Raw genomic sequence first — 13,950 nt, 5'->3', positions numbered from 1 at the left:
GGGCCTTAAAGGATGCAGTGTCATGGCAGTCAACAACTGATGCAGGCAGTTTATTCCACGCTTCAGCAACCCTGAGCGTGAAAAAATGTTTCCGAAAGTCATGGGAGCTGTGCTGTTTTCTGACTTTGTAGGCATGTCCACGTGTGTTAGACACATGGAGATCAAAAAGGTGTTCAGTGTTGTTGTTGGTGAGGTGGTTGATAACCTTGTGGGTGTTTACCAAGTCCGTCGCTAGACGCCGGAGCTTCAGTGAATCCATGCCCAGGGAAACAAGGCGCTCAGAATATGGTAGGTGTCTGATGGAGGGTATGCGTTTGGTTGCACGTCTCTGGACAGATTCCAGGAGGTCAATGTTCTGAGCAAGATAGGGATTCCAAACTGATGATGCGAATTCCAAGTGTGGTCGTACCATAGCTGTATATAGTTTTAAATAGATGGCTGGAGAGCGGCTAACAAAAGTCTTGCTGAGTGATGCCAAGACACCCTCGGCCTTCTTGAGAATTTTAGAGATATGCTTTGTCCAACGCAAATCACTGCTGACAGTGATGCCTAGGTCACGCTCGCAAGAGGATTTCTTGATATCAGTGTTGTGGAGGGAGTATGTGGACGCAGGGTTTTTTCTCCCAAAATGCATGGTGGTACACTTGTCCACAGCCAGTTTCAGTTGCCAGTCTGTGATCACTTAAGGAAGTGATCTCTGTCCAGAGTTATTTTGTTGTTATTGCAGCCCACTCATATCATGAATGCTGTTGTGTCAGACATAAACAGTACCCCACCCCTACTCACTTAACCCTTTTGTTACCATATTTCTGTTGAGATGCTCTGTGTTTCTTCCAATTAATTTTAAATATAAAGAATTTAGGAAAATTCCTAACACTGAGCTAGTGTTAGGAACATAAATTGTGACTGATGTTTGGTGGAAAATTTTAATTCAAAACTTTTGAAAACAAGACATTTGTACTCAGAGAGCCAGAAGCAGTTTCGAAAGGGTTAAGAATTGCTTGTCTATTATAAATTCTAACCCTTTTGTTACCATATTTCTGTTGGGATGCTTTGTGTTTCTTTCAATTTATTTTGAATATAACAAAGAATCTAGTAAAATAACTTAGTTATCATTAAGCTAGTGCTAAGAACATAAATTGTGACTAAGGTTTGGTGGAAGATTTTAATTCAGAACTTTTGAAAACAAGACATTTGTACTACAGAGCCAGAGGCGGTTTCAGTCAGGTTGGCATCAAAAGGGTTAACACACCCTTGCCTTGTGCTTCTGACTGAAATCAATAAACATTAACTGTTTAACCCTTTAGTGTTCAGATTACTCTGTTAAATGTAATACTTTTTCACTCAAATTGTTTTGAATTAATCATGCATTATCTTATAGCTTTGAGGTTTCAATGATGTGATTGTTTATTTTTAGAATGACATTGTAGGGTAGGTGTGAGAGGCTAGATATCGCCAGTTTGAATATAAAACATGTAGAATATATTGGGCTGGATTTGGCCGGTTTAAACACTAAAGGGTTAAAAGTATTTGTTCACTTTACTATATTTGCTGTCAGATGAGAAGAGAGACAGAAATAGATTTCAAGAAGGGAAATGTCTTTTCCAACTAAAATTATTGTAACAAATCGTTTGACGGTTGATCTTGTGATGAATTGTTCATTTCTTAGAAATATCTGTCTTTTGATCTCAACTTCTAACACATTTATCAGAAAGGCTTTCCTCTCCATGCTCTTTACATATACTGCATTTCACATTGAGATTATGAGATGCAAAGATAAGAACTAACCACTTCAGTCTTTATTCTGGCAATGAATGTATCTCAACAATAAACCAGAAAGTTACTGAGAAGGCCTAGTGTACATACAGTGAACATAGTTAACAAAAGTGTTACATGTAGTGAACATAGTTAACAAAAGTGTTACATGTAGTGAACATAGCTCACTCAGTCTATCAATGGTTCCCAAACACATAGTTAACCAGAAAGTTACTGAGACCAAACGTGGCAGGAGTGACTGTGTGGTAAGAAGCTTGCTTATCAACCACATGGTTCCGGGTTCAGTCCCACTGCGTGACACCTTAGGCAAGTATCTTTTACTATAGCCTCAGGCTGACCAAAGCCTTGTGAGTGGATTTGGTAGGGGGAAACTGAAAGAAGCCTGTCGTAATATATTTATATATATATATATATATCACATGATCACGTGACCGACCAGTCCATCAAATGTAGTTACACATCGCTGGTCACAATGCGTTCGCATTGTTTTAGCCTTCGAATGACGCCACCCCGCTGGCTAAGCGAGCAGGCCAACAGAAGAAAGAGTGGTGAAAGAGTACAGCGGGGATCACCACCCCCTGCCGGAGCATCAGGGAGCTTTTAGGTGTTTTTGCTCAATAAACACTCACAACGCCAGGTCTGGGAATTGAAACCGCGATCCTACGACCGCGAGTCCACTGCCCTTACCACTGGACCATTGTGCCTCCACACACACACACACACACACATATATATATATGTATATATATATATATATATATATATATATATATATATATATATATATATATATATATGTATGTATGTGTGTGTGTATCTGTGTTTGTTCACCCACCATCGCCTGACAACCAATGTTGCTGTGTTTACGTCTCAGTCACTTAGTGGTTCGGCAAAAAGAGACCGATAGAATAAGTACTAGGCTTACAAAGAATAAGTCCTGGGGCCGATTTCTTTGAGTAAAGGCGGTGCTCCAGCATGGCCACAGTCAAATGACTGAAACAAATAAAAGAATATAAGAATACAATGGACATAAGCTCGTTCATACTAATACATTTATTTCTTTATGTTTCCACCATTTATTTCCAGTTGTTGGATTTCCGTAACGTGATCGGCCGTATGTTGGGTCTTGACTTGACGACTTTGGCAATTCCCGACTATGAAATTATTTCCAGACTGGAGAAGTTGATTCAGTCACACCACATGATTGCTGTGCCACACATGTCTGTTGCTCAACTGGAAGATGGATTCATCAGCGGTTATGAAGAAGCTGTACAAGACAGGGAAAAGAGAACGCAAACTGCTGGGGCATATGCAAGAAGATGGATGGACCAAAGACGGCGCCGAGCCAGAGCTCGATCAGTGTCACCAGTTCAAGTGAAAAGAGATCCACGTTCTTACTAACACACTTCAGACATTTTATCAAGGCAATCATTCATTACACAGTCTAGACGTTTTTTTTTTCTGGTCCAACTTAATAATGATGTCTGTTTTCCTGACTATTTTTCTCATCTTGGGTGAGTTACTGGCAGCATTTTCATTGTTGTTGCTCTCCAACCATCACCAAGTGATATTAAGATGATACTCCTTGGAGTATCACATTCAAATATCAAATTAGAAATTATATCAGTCAAACATTTGAGTCAGTAACATATCTAAGTTGAGGAAAATAGTTAAAAAGAAAGGAAAGAAACAAGTGAAAAAGAAGACACCCTTTATACAAATTTTGCATTCTTATTACATGAATAATGACTAATGACTAATGTGTGGGTATATATATGTCATAGAGTGTATAATGTGGTATTTATGCTTGTCTATGTTTTTATGAATGTTAAAGTCTGAGAGGTTTCACGTCATTAAATCATACACACACATACGCACGCATGCATGCGCACACACACACACACACATAGACAGATACATATATACACGATGAGCGTCTTTTGGTTTCTGTCTACTAAATTTACTCAAAAAGCTTAGGTTAGCCCAGGGCTGTAGTAAAAGACATTTGCCTAAAGTCCTATGAGGTGAGATTGAAACCTAAACTCATGGTTGGAAAGCAAACCTCTTAACCACACAGCTACATATATGTATGTACATATGTATGTAGGTATGTATATATGTGTGTGTGTGTAGGTATGTGCGAGTGTGTATGGGTGTGTGTATGTATGCATGTGCATGTATGTGCAAGTGTGTATATGTGTGTGTGTACGTATGTATGTGCGTGTATGTAAGTATGCGTGTGTCTGTGTATATATGTATGTATGTGTGCGTGTATGTATGTATGTGTGTGTGTGTGTGTGTGTGAATGTTTTTCCCCAAGACACCTGATGAAAGCTGGAGGGTATATCAGCCGAAATGTTGTGTTAACAACAAACAAGATGAGGACAAATATCCGTCAAATGTAAATAATGTACATAATTCCTCATCTCTTAAATATAGAACTAGAAGTTAGAAGTTACTCTCAGTAGTTAGGAGTGGGAGGGCGCCAGTCAATTAGATCGACCCCCAGTATGCAACTGGTACTTAATTTGTCGATCCCGAAAGGAAGAAAGGCAAACTCAACCTCAGCAGAATTTGAACTCAGAATGTAATGACAGACGACATACCACTAAGCATTACGCCTGGCATGCTAGCGTTTCTGCCAGCTCACCGCCTTTAAAATAATTTTTTCTACTCTAGGCACAAGGCTCGAAATTTTGGGAAGGGGCCAGTTAATTAGATCAACCCCAGTATGCAACAGGTACTTAATTTATTGATTCTGAAAGAATGAAAGTAAAAGTCGACTTTGGCAGAATTTGAACTCAGGATGTAGTGTCAGATGAAATACCGCTTAGCATTACTCCCGGCATGCTAACAATTCTGCCAGCTTGCTGCCTTTGAAATGTGCCAAATGTTACCATACATCAGTTCTTAAATATACCTTATATTATTTATCATTTAATAATTTAAATGATTTTTATTGTTTATCTTTTCTGGTCATTGCATTTCAAAACATTGATGTTCTGGGCTTGGATTGTCCCATGGTCATTCAAGATGATCACCTCAGCATTCTCTCCCTGCCAAACATGATTTGATGTGCAGGCCATGAATTTGAGTTTGAGATCATAAAGGTTTGATGAGCCTACTCTGCCACACTGGTTCAACATGGCTTGGCAGAGAGATGCAGTTTTTATACTCATACCCGTGTTTATTAATAATGTGTGTGTTTTTATTGGCTATATCTGTTTCAACACACGACTTCACATAAAAAAATCTTGCACAACAAATATATAAATATACATTTATTATTGACATAATATATTATTGTATTATTGATATAATACATTTATTAAATATATATTCATTAATGATAAAATATATATTTATAATCCAATTTTTAACCAAGGAGTCGTTATGTTGCTTACATCATTGATATTATTTTCTTTATATTAGGATTCCTAAATTTTCTGTAAATTTCACATTTTTCTAAGAATACCGAAAGCAGTCTTTAACCTTTATAGTTATCATCTAAATACCCTTTTACACATGCCCCATACCACCCCCATCACAGCCTCTCTGTAACCATTCACACTTGTATTTGGAGCTAAGTACACCACCACCACCACCACCACCACTACAATGCCAGTAACATAACTTCCTTACCTCTCTCCCTTTCTGTTAAGAACTAAATTCTTTGTTCTTTATCATTTTCCAAACTATTTATAAGTTTCCTTTTCTTTCTTTGTCTGTTACCCTGTTATTCTGATTACCATTTGTCTTTTGCTTTACACATCACACCAAAACTTCAATCCCCTCTCCAACTACTACCCCACCACCCCACCCTCAGTTTATTCATTTCGATTCATATAAAATCTCTTTATCATCAACATTTCGATAACTCATACACTTAGACATCACATCTTAAGCTTTGCTATAAATTCTAACTATTAAACAAATACACATTGGAAAACCTTATGTAGAGCAAACTACATCCATCTCTAACATATATATACTCTTTTACTTGTTTCAGTCATTTGACTGCGGCCATGCTGGAGCACCGCCTTTAGTCGAACAAATCGACCCCGGGACTTATTCTTTGTAAGCCCAGTACTTATTCTATTGGTCTCTTTTGCCGAACCGCCAAGTGACGGGGACGTAAACACACCAGCATCGGTTGTCAAGCAATGCTAGGGGGACAAACACATACACACACATACATATATATATATATACATATATACGACAGGCTTCTTTCAGTTTCCCCCTACCAAATCCACTCACAAGGCATTGGTCGGCCCGGGGCTATAGCAGAAGACACTTGCCCAAGGTGCCACACAGTGGGACTGAACCAGGAACCATGTGGTTGGTTAGCAAGCTACTTACCACACAGCCACTCCTGCGCCTATATATATTTCAATTTGATATATAATAATCATTATATACTTACATGTGTGTTTGTGTGCACACACACACACACGCACATATATATGATGGACTCACCTGTCAAAGAAATATATATATGTAAGAGCACCATCCAAGCGTGATCGTTGCCAGAGCAGCTAACTGGCTTCCATACCGGTGGCACGCAAAAGCACCATTCGAGCGTGATCGTTACCAACGTAGCCTTACTGTCTCACATATCACGTGAGAATGCATGCGTGCATGTGTAGTTATGTCTTTAAATATATATATATATCTTTATATTATATAGAGGGTACTATTATTCATAGGTACCGCACGCTAGGAGGGACTTTTGCAGTCAAAACTACTAAAATAAACAAATTGTACCGAATGCAAAACTTCAAAGCGAATCATTTAAAAACAAAATTTAGTTACATATCACCTGTGATTTCGCAATCAATGCAGAATATGCATTCTATGCTCTTCAGTGCAACAAACTCAAGACATGTAAGAAAAACACAACATCACATACCTGACAACCAACCGTAGAATTCGCCGCTGCATGTACGAATGTTTATCTTTATATATCTATGAAAATGGCGGGCTTTTTCGCAATGCATTTCGGTAACAACTTGCCTACTCGGAACAAAAATTCAGTATTGAACTATTCCGGTGAAAAATATAAATTTAAAAATAGGACAAAATCTTTATAAGAAATTATCAAGTAGTTAGCGTGAAAAACCTATATATATATCTTTATATATATAAATGGCAAAATGTGTGTGTGTGTGTGTGTGCATGTCCTTTATACAAATCCACAATTTTTCAGTTAGAGGGCTCGCACTTTCTATGGTCATTCAAAACCGTCCAAGGGTGGTCGTGCACATCTTTACATTTCCCCAGTCACCCCGCAAAGCCATAAAAAAAATCGATAAACCGACCCCTTATGTTTCAGGTAACAAAAGTCTTTAATACAAGGGATGTAACTCACTCCAGCAGTTTAATCTAAAGATATTAAACCATAGCAAGGGAAATAATTCTTTAAAACTCTGCATTTCCCTCCCTTCGTTATGTATCACACCAAACGTGCAAGCTTTTTTGATTTGAGAAATGCAGGGAATAATTAACGAGTTAGACCAAGTGAATGACAAGAGAGAGGGATTTTCATGGAAGACCAAATATGCTTGACTAGCACTATGATCCGGCAACGCCAGGTCATAGTGCTAGAATATATATATATATATATATATATATATATGAGTGTGTGAGTGTGTATATACACATGCAATTAATTACATGCACACACATATGTATAATTACAACTTTCACACTTGCGCAAGATATACAGGGTGGAGCATAAAGATCTCTCACATTGTAAATGAATATAAAAAGAGAATACAACCATCCAGGAAAACATTTATTATATTTCTGAAAAGTACATAAAAAACAGTTTATTTTACTGGGTTTTAAAAACTAAACTATATTAGGCAAATAGTTGCTATTGTTGGCAATAAATTGAAGCAGTCATTCCCAGAAGTTCTCCATGACACTGTGTCTCAGGTGGTTTTCCATTGATTTCCTCACAAATCCTTTCTTTCAAATCCTCAAAAGTTCGAGGACAATGCTGGAGAACTGTTTCCTTTAGGTATCCCCAAAGGAAAACGTCACAAGGGCTTAAATCTGGTGACCTTACCAGCCACCCTCAAAGTTTTTGAGTAACTAATAATGAATACAAAAATGGTAGAATCTAAAAAACGAAAGACGTTTTTGAGTAATTGATAATGAATACAAAAATGGTAGAACCTTAGAAACGAAAGACATTTTTGAGTAATTAATAATGAATACAAAAATGGTAGATTGTAGCCTTCCAAATAAAACCTGTCTTACGTCTCCACTTCTGCTTACCTTCACAAAATGTCTCCTTCAAATGTGGGAGATCTTTATGCCCCACCCTATATCTACTGAATGCACAAACTTTGCTAAGATTTTAAAATGGGGATGTGTATGTGTTTCATACTTTTTTGTGTGCGTGTGTGTGTGTGCATGCATGCGTTTATATTAATCACACAGACATTGACGTCAATGTAAGCTAACGTGTGTAATGTTTCTTTCAGCTTGTATATTGTGTGTGTGTGTGTGTGTGCATGACAGAGAAACAAAGAGAGAGAGAGAGAAAGAGAGAGAGTCTGTGTGTTTGTATGTATAATATATAGACATACACACATTTATAAATAGATGTAGCATACTGCCAGTCCAGAATATTATTTCTTTAACTCCCTTTATCTATTCTGTGCCAAGAACTCTACCCACTTTTCATTTTATTAAATCAATTATGTTTGTTTTAATTATATTCTAATAATCTTTAATTCATTCTGTTATTACATTTTAAATAAACTGGAAATATTATTTTTTAATTTTCTTCGTGTTATTTCATTAATTTTTCTTAATTAATATTATTTATTGTGTAACTCAAAAAGGGTTGTGATACCCAGAAGATAAATGTCTCAGGAATGAAATGCCAATAACTGAGAATTTGTCTTCTAGGCAGAAAAATGGCATTATCCATTCCAACTGTTTTTTTTATAGGTATTTGACTCAAGAATCTAAAATAATTCAGCTCTATATCATTGCCAACTGCTAACCTATCATTCTAACTACACATATATCAAGGGTGAGAGGAATATGTGTAGTCATCAATACCATCTTGAATCTATTTTTCTCTTCAGCAATGATCACAGTTTTGTAAAACATATCTGGTGGAAGCCATCTTTTGTGCAAAATAAATAACTAGTTCCTTGTCCCTGAAGGTGAGATGGATGGGTGAGTAATTCTCAAGAGTGCATAGGGAGAGTGAAAGACACAGGGTAAAAGGTGAGTCAACAGGTTCAGCACAGAGAGAGATCATTGGTAGCATAGGAGGGTGAGCAATGTAAAATGTGAGTGGAGAGGGACAATGTTAAGAAATAAGGATGGCTAACAAAGGAAGCGGTTTCTGGCAATGCCAGAGAGAACTGGTAACATAGAAAAGGATGATGAAGTATATAGTTCTACTGTCATTTAATTACAGCTTTAGAATTCTGCAATATTAGACAAGTGATGGCAGAATCAATGAGATGAGTGGGTAATGAAGATGTCACGAGAGGGGGAAAATTGGGTGAGTGGAATATGTATACACATTATACTTCCAGAATCTCAATTTCACCAAGGTGGGAAGGTATATATAATTATACACACACACACACACACACATATTGGTACAGATTGACCTTGAACTCTACTGTGCATATGCACTAAGTTTTTACATTCTAGCTCACTTCTGCTGTTTACAATAATGCTTGGAAGTAAGGAAGGTGTGTAGCATGTTAATTGTTGCATTGACTATGACAGAGAAAGTTGAGCAGAGAATCTGCATCAAATTTTGCCAAAAGCTTAGCGATACCTGCTCAGAGGCCTATCTCTCTCTTTCTCTTTTTACTTGTTTCAGTCATTTGACTGCGGCCATGCTGGAGCACCGCATTTATCGAGCAAATCGACCCCGGGACTTATTCTTTGTAGCCCAGTACTTATTTTATCGGGCTCTTTGCCGAACCGCTAAGTGACGGGGACGTAAACCACCAGCATCGGTTGTCAAGCAATGCTAGCGGGACAAACACAAGACACACAAACAATACACGCATATATATATATATACATATATATGACAGGATTCTTTAGTTTCCATCTACCAAATCCACTCACAAGGCTTTGGTTGGCCCGAGGCTATAGTAGAAGACACTTGCAAGGTGCCACGCAGTGGGACTGACCCGGACCATGTGGCTGGTAAACAAGCAATTACCACACAGCCACTCCTGCGCCTATGCAAGGTTTTCAAAAAATTTTCATCCTTCATGACACAATCAAGATCTTGTACAATTAAAACCTAAGTGCCTTTTTGGTTAACTGAAAGCAGTTTTGGCACAAACTTGGCAGACATGCGTCTCATACCCAAATCTTCAGTTATGATGGACTGAACTGAACCGTTACTAATCTGCACATCCTCTGATAACTCATGGATGGTGATCCAATGATTTCCCCTCACAGCTGCATTCACATCTGTGACGTGTTTCTCAGTGCTGCTGGTTGCGGGTCTCCCAGAACGTTTGTCAATACTGACTTACTTTCGGCAATCTTGGAAACGTCTGAATCACTCATACACTTGTGTGCAGCTCATATAGTCCTCTCCATACACTTTCTGCAACTTTGTGTAGGCTTCTGAATAGGTATTGCCCTGACAACTTTCTCTGTTATGGCCGGTGCGGCAGTCACAGGCTATACGTCTTCCTTCTAAGCAGTGCTGTAAAAAGGCGGAAATGAGCAGGAACATTATGGCTTGGTGCACATGCGCAGCAGAAATCAAACTCAATCTGTGCCAAGCGACTTCACTCTTGCACATATATATATATATATATATATATAGGTATCAAGTTAGAGGAGTTTAATACCTCTAAGGGATAATTAAATCCAGAGTCGCTCCTGGCTGTTGGCTGGGTGGGTATGGTGGCAGGTGGTTCGGTTGGTAAACCGGAGTTTAGGTTATATCTTCTCTTATATATATATATATATATGGCCTGCTCGCTTAGCCAGCGGGGTGGTGTCATTTGAAGGCTAAAACAATGCAAAGCATATTGTGACCAGTGATGTGTAACAACATCTGATAGCCTGGTCGGTCACATGATATATATATACATATTGTAGTGTGGTGGGCCGGTTTGTGGGGTTGCTCTGGGTATCTTGCTCATGGGGGGCTTGGCCCTGCAGCTTGTCTTCAAACCCCAAACGCTGCAGGCTGGGACCTCTTCAAGATGTGGAGGGGAGAACCTCGTTTTAAAGGTAAAACCCTTTGAAATGAGGCTTTACCCCTCTATGTTTTGGGGTGGTCGCAGGCTGGCAGTGTTTGGAGTCTGAGGATGCGCTGAGGGGCTAGGCCCTTTATGAGCAAGACACCTGGGGTGGCCCCATGAGCCGGCCTATCCATCTATAATATCAACTGCTCCACATCTTAGACTGTGCTTCTCCTCTGGATTAATGTATTTCTACAAATTATATATATATATAGAGAGAGAGAGAGACGATAAGAAATGGAGCAGTGAATGGCAGTGAGAGGTGGACCATTGGTAATACAGTTCTATATTTAAGAGATGAGGAATTACGTACATTCAATTCCAGGCAGTGACCTGAATAATAATAATAATAATAATAATAATAATAATAATAATAATAATAATAATAATGATAATAATAATAATAATGATAATAATACCCATGTATTTTAATTTAACTTAAAAAAAAAAAAGAACGAACTAATGAGTTTAGTTTAATGGCCTACCAATGTATACTATGAGTTTCTTTGCCCTAGGAGTCGGGAAGACACTCGGCAAGAAATGGAAGCAAATTTGAAAGAAGAAAAAAAAAAGATAATAATAATAATAATAATAATAATATCGAAAAATATCTTAGGAATGAGAATCCAGGTTTGAAATTTCCCCCAAGACGCCCGATGAAGGCTGTAGGGTATATATCAGCCGAAACATTGTGTTAACAACAAAGAAGATGAGGACAAATATCCGTCAAATGTGAATAATGTAAATAGTGGATCATTGGTGTTTTAAAGTCATTATTTAATTAAGATGAGGGTATGTTAAATAAGGACTTTAAAACACCAAGGGTCCACTTCTCACTGTTATTTATTGCTCCATTTCTTATCTCCTTTATTGAACCACGGTTTTACCTTTTAAATTACCTACTACCGGTAACAAGGACCATACGTACTGAGGTAATACCAGGAGTGCCTGTGGATACGTCTATCTCTTAGAAGGTTACATTACCTCTAACTTACGTATATATACATGTGTATGTGTGTGTATATATATATATATATATATATATATATATAAATAAATATAAATATATATGTGTGTGTGTGTATATATATGCATGTATATATATATGTATATATATATATATATATATATATATATATATATATATATATATACATATATATATACATGCATATATATACACACACACACATATATATTTATATTTATTTATATAAAGTAAAGACCCCTTCGGTCATGAATGACCATGGGATTGCACCTAGAAAGTTACCCTCCTAGACACAAGTCCGGGCAAGGTTGTTTTATGGAAGACCAGCAGTCGCCCATGCATACCAGCCTCCCCTCTCCACGCCACCAGTGTTATCCAAGGGAAAGACAAAGGTCGATACAGCTTGGCACCTGTGACGTCGCAACTCATTTCTACAGCTGAGTGAACTGGAGCAACGTGAAAATAAAGTGCTTTGCTCAAGAACACAACACGCAGCCCGGACCAGGATTCGAGCTCACAACCTCACGATCGTAAGCTCGACGCTCTAACTACTGAGCCATGCGCCATATATATATATATATATACACACACATACACATGTATATATACGTAAGTTAGAGGTAATGTAACCTCTATATATATATATATATATATAACGTTATATAATTAGGGCTTAGTAAAATAAATTACTTAGCCACATACTGAAATTTTTAGAAATAGTAGCCAAAAAGTTTTTTTAGCTATTTCCACTACTTTAAGAAAAGTCTCCCAAATCTCTGTACATATGATATTTAACTGTTTTCCCTCCATATCTTCGTGAGTTATTTTTGAGTAAATACTATCTGGGAGACTTTTCTTAAAGTAGTGGAAATAGCTAAGAAAGTTTTTGGCTGCTATTTCTAAAAATTTCAGTATGTGGCAAAGTAATTTATTTTACTAAGCCCTAATTATATAACGTAATATTTTGAATACGCCTTGAATGGTCCTTTTACATACTGAACACTACTTGGTGAAATTAATTAATAACTAATTGATTTTACCCTTAATTATTGATTATATATATATATATATTTTTTATATATATATATATATATATATAATATCGTGTACATTAGAACACATTAAGAGGCTTCCAAATAGGAAAGCCTTGTGCTAGAAAGAGCAAACCACTAATTATGGATAAATTCTTATTACCCTAATATTATTTATTATGTTTAGGCGCAGGAGTGGCTGCGTGGTAAGTAGCTTGCTTACCAACCACATGGTTCTGGGTTCAGTCCCACTGCGTGGCATCTTGGGCAAGTGTCTTCTGCTATAGTCCCGGGCCGACCAATGCCTTGTGAGTGGATTTGGTAGACGGAAACTGAAGGAAGCCTGTTGTATATGTGTATATATATGTGTGTGTGTCTGTGTTTGTCCTCCTGGTGTGTTTACGTTCCCGTCACTTAGCGGTTCGGCCAAAGAGACCGATAGAATAAGTACTGGGCTTACAAAGAATAAGTTCCGGGGTCGATTTGCTCGACTAAAAGGCGGTGCTCCAGCATGGCCGCAGTCAAATGACTGAAACAAGTAAAAGAGAGAAAAAAAGATATATATATATATATATATATATATATATATATATATATATATACTGTTGTGCCTGGGGAGAGTCATTTTCTTTTTGTGCCTTATAATCTAACACACTCACCAGTAAAATTTCCACTTATTTCTTATTTTTATTTTCCTAAAATTTTCGTTGCGTCTTGCAACCTTTTCAATAGTCTTGACTCTGTCCGTTATGACGGACAGTTTATAGGGTGAAGAGTACTGTCTTAGAACTTTGACACCCTCTTTTCGGCCAATAATGAAAGACTTCAACCAGTTATAGAGATCGTCTCTTACCCCCATTGCAGAGAGTTTCACCATAAGTCTTTTGTGTGGCAC

At 37.6% G+C, this 13,950-nt stretch overlaps 1 protein-coding gene across 1 annotated transcript in view; it reads left to right on the top strand.

Annotated features, from left to right (window-relative positions):
- LOC115213423 (coiled-coil domain-containing protein 170-like) overlaps positions 1-3,930 on the top strand; it is a 34,887-nt gene extending 30,957 nt beyond the window's left edge. The window contains exon 12 of the mRNA XM_029782389.2: positions 2,863-3,930. Within this exon, the coding sequence (XP_029638249.2) occupies positions 2,863-3,177 (315 nt within the window). The 3' untranslated portion in view covers positions 3,178-3,930. The remainder of the gene's footprint in view (positions 1-2,862) is intronic.
- The last annotated feature ends 10,020 nt before the right edge of the window (positions 3,931-13,950 follow it).

This window comes from Octopus sinensis, linkage group LG6 (assembly GCF_006345805.1).
Source record: "Octopus sinensis linkage group LG6, ASM634580v1, whole genome shotgun sequence".
NCBI classification, from domain to species: Eukaryota; Metazoa; Mollusca; class Cephalopoda; order Octopoda; family Octopodidae; genus Octopus; species Octopus sinensis.
This window is presented reverse-complemented; position numbering and strand designations above follow the sequence as displayed.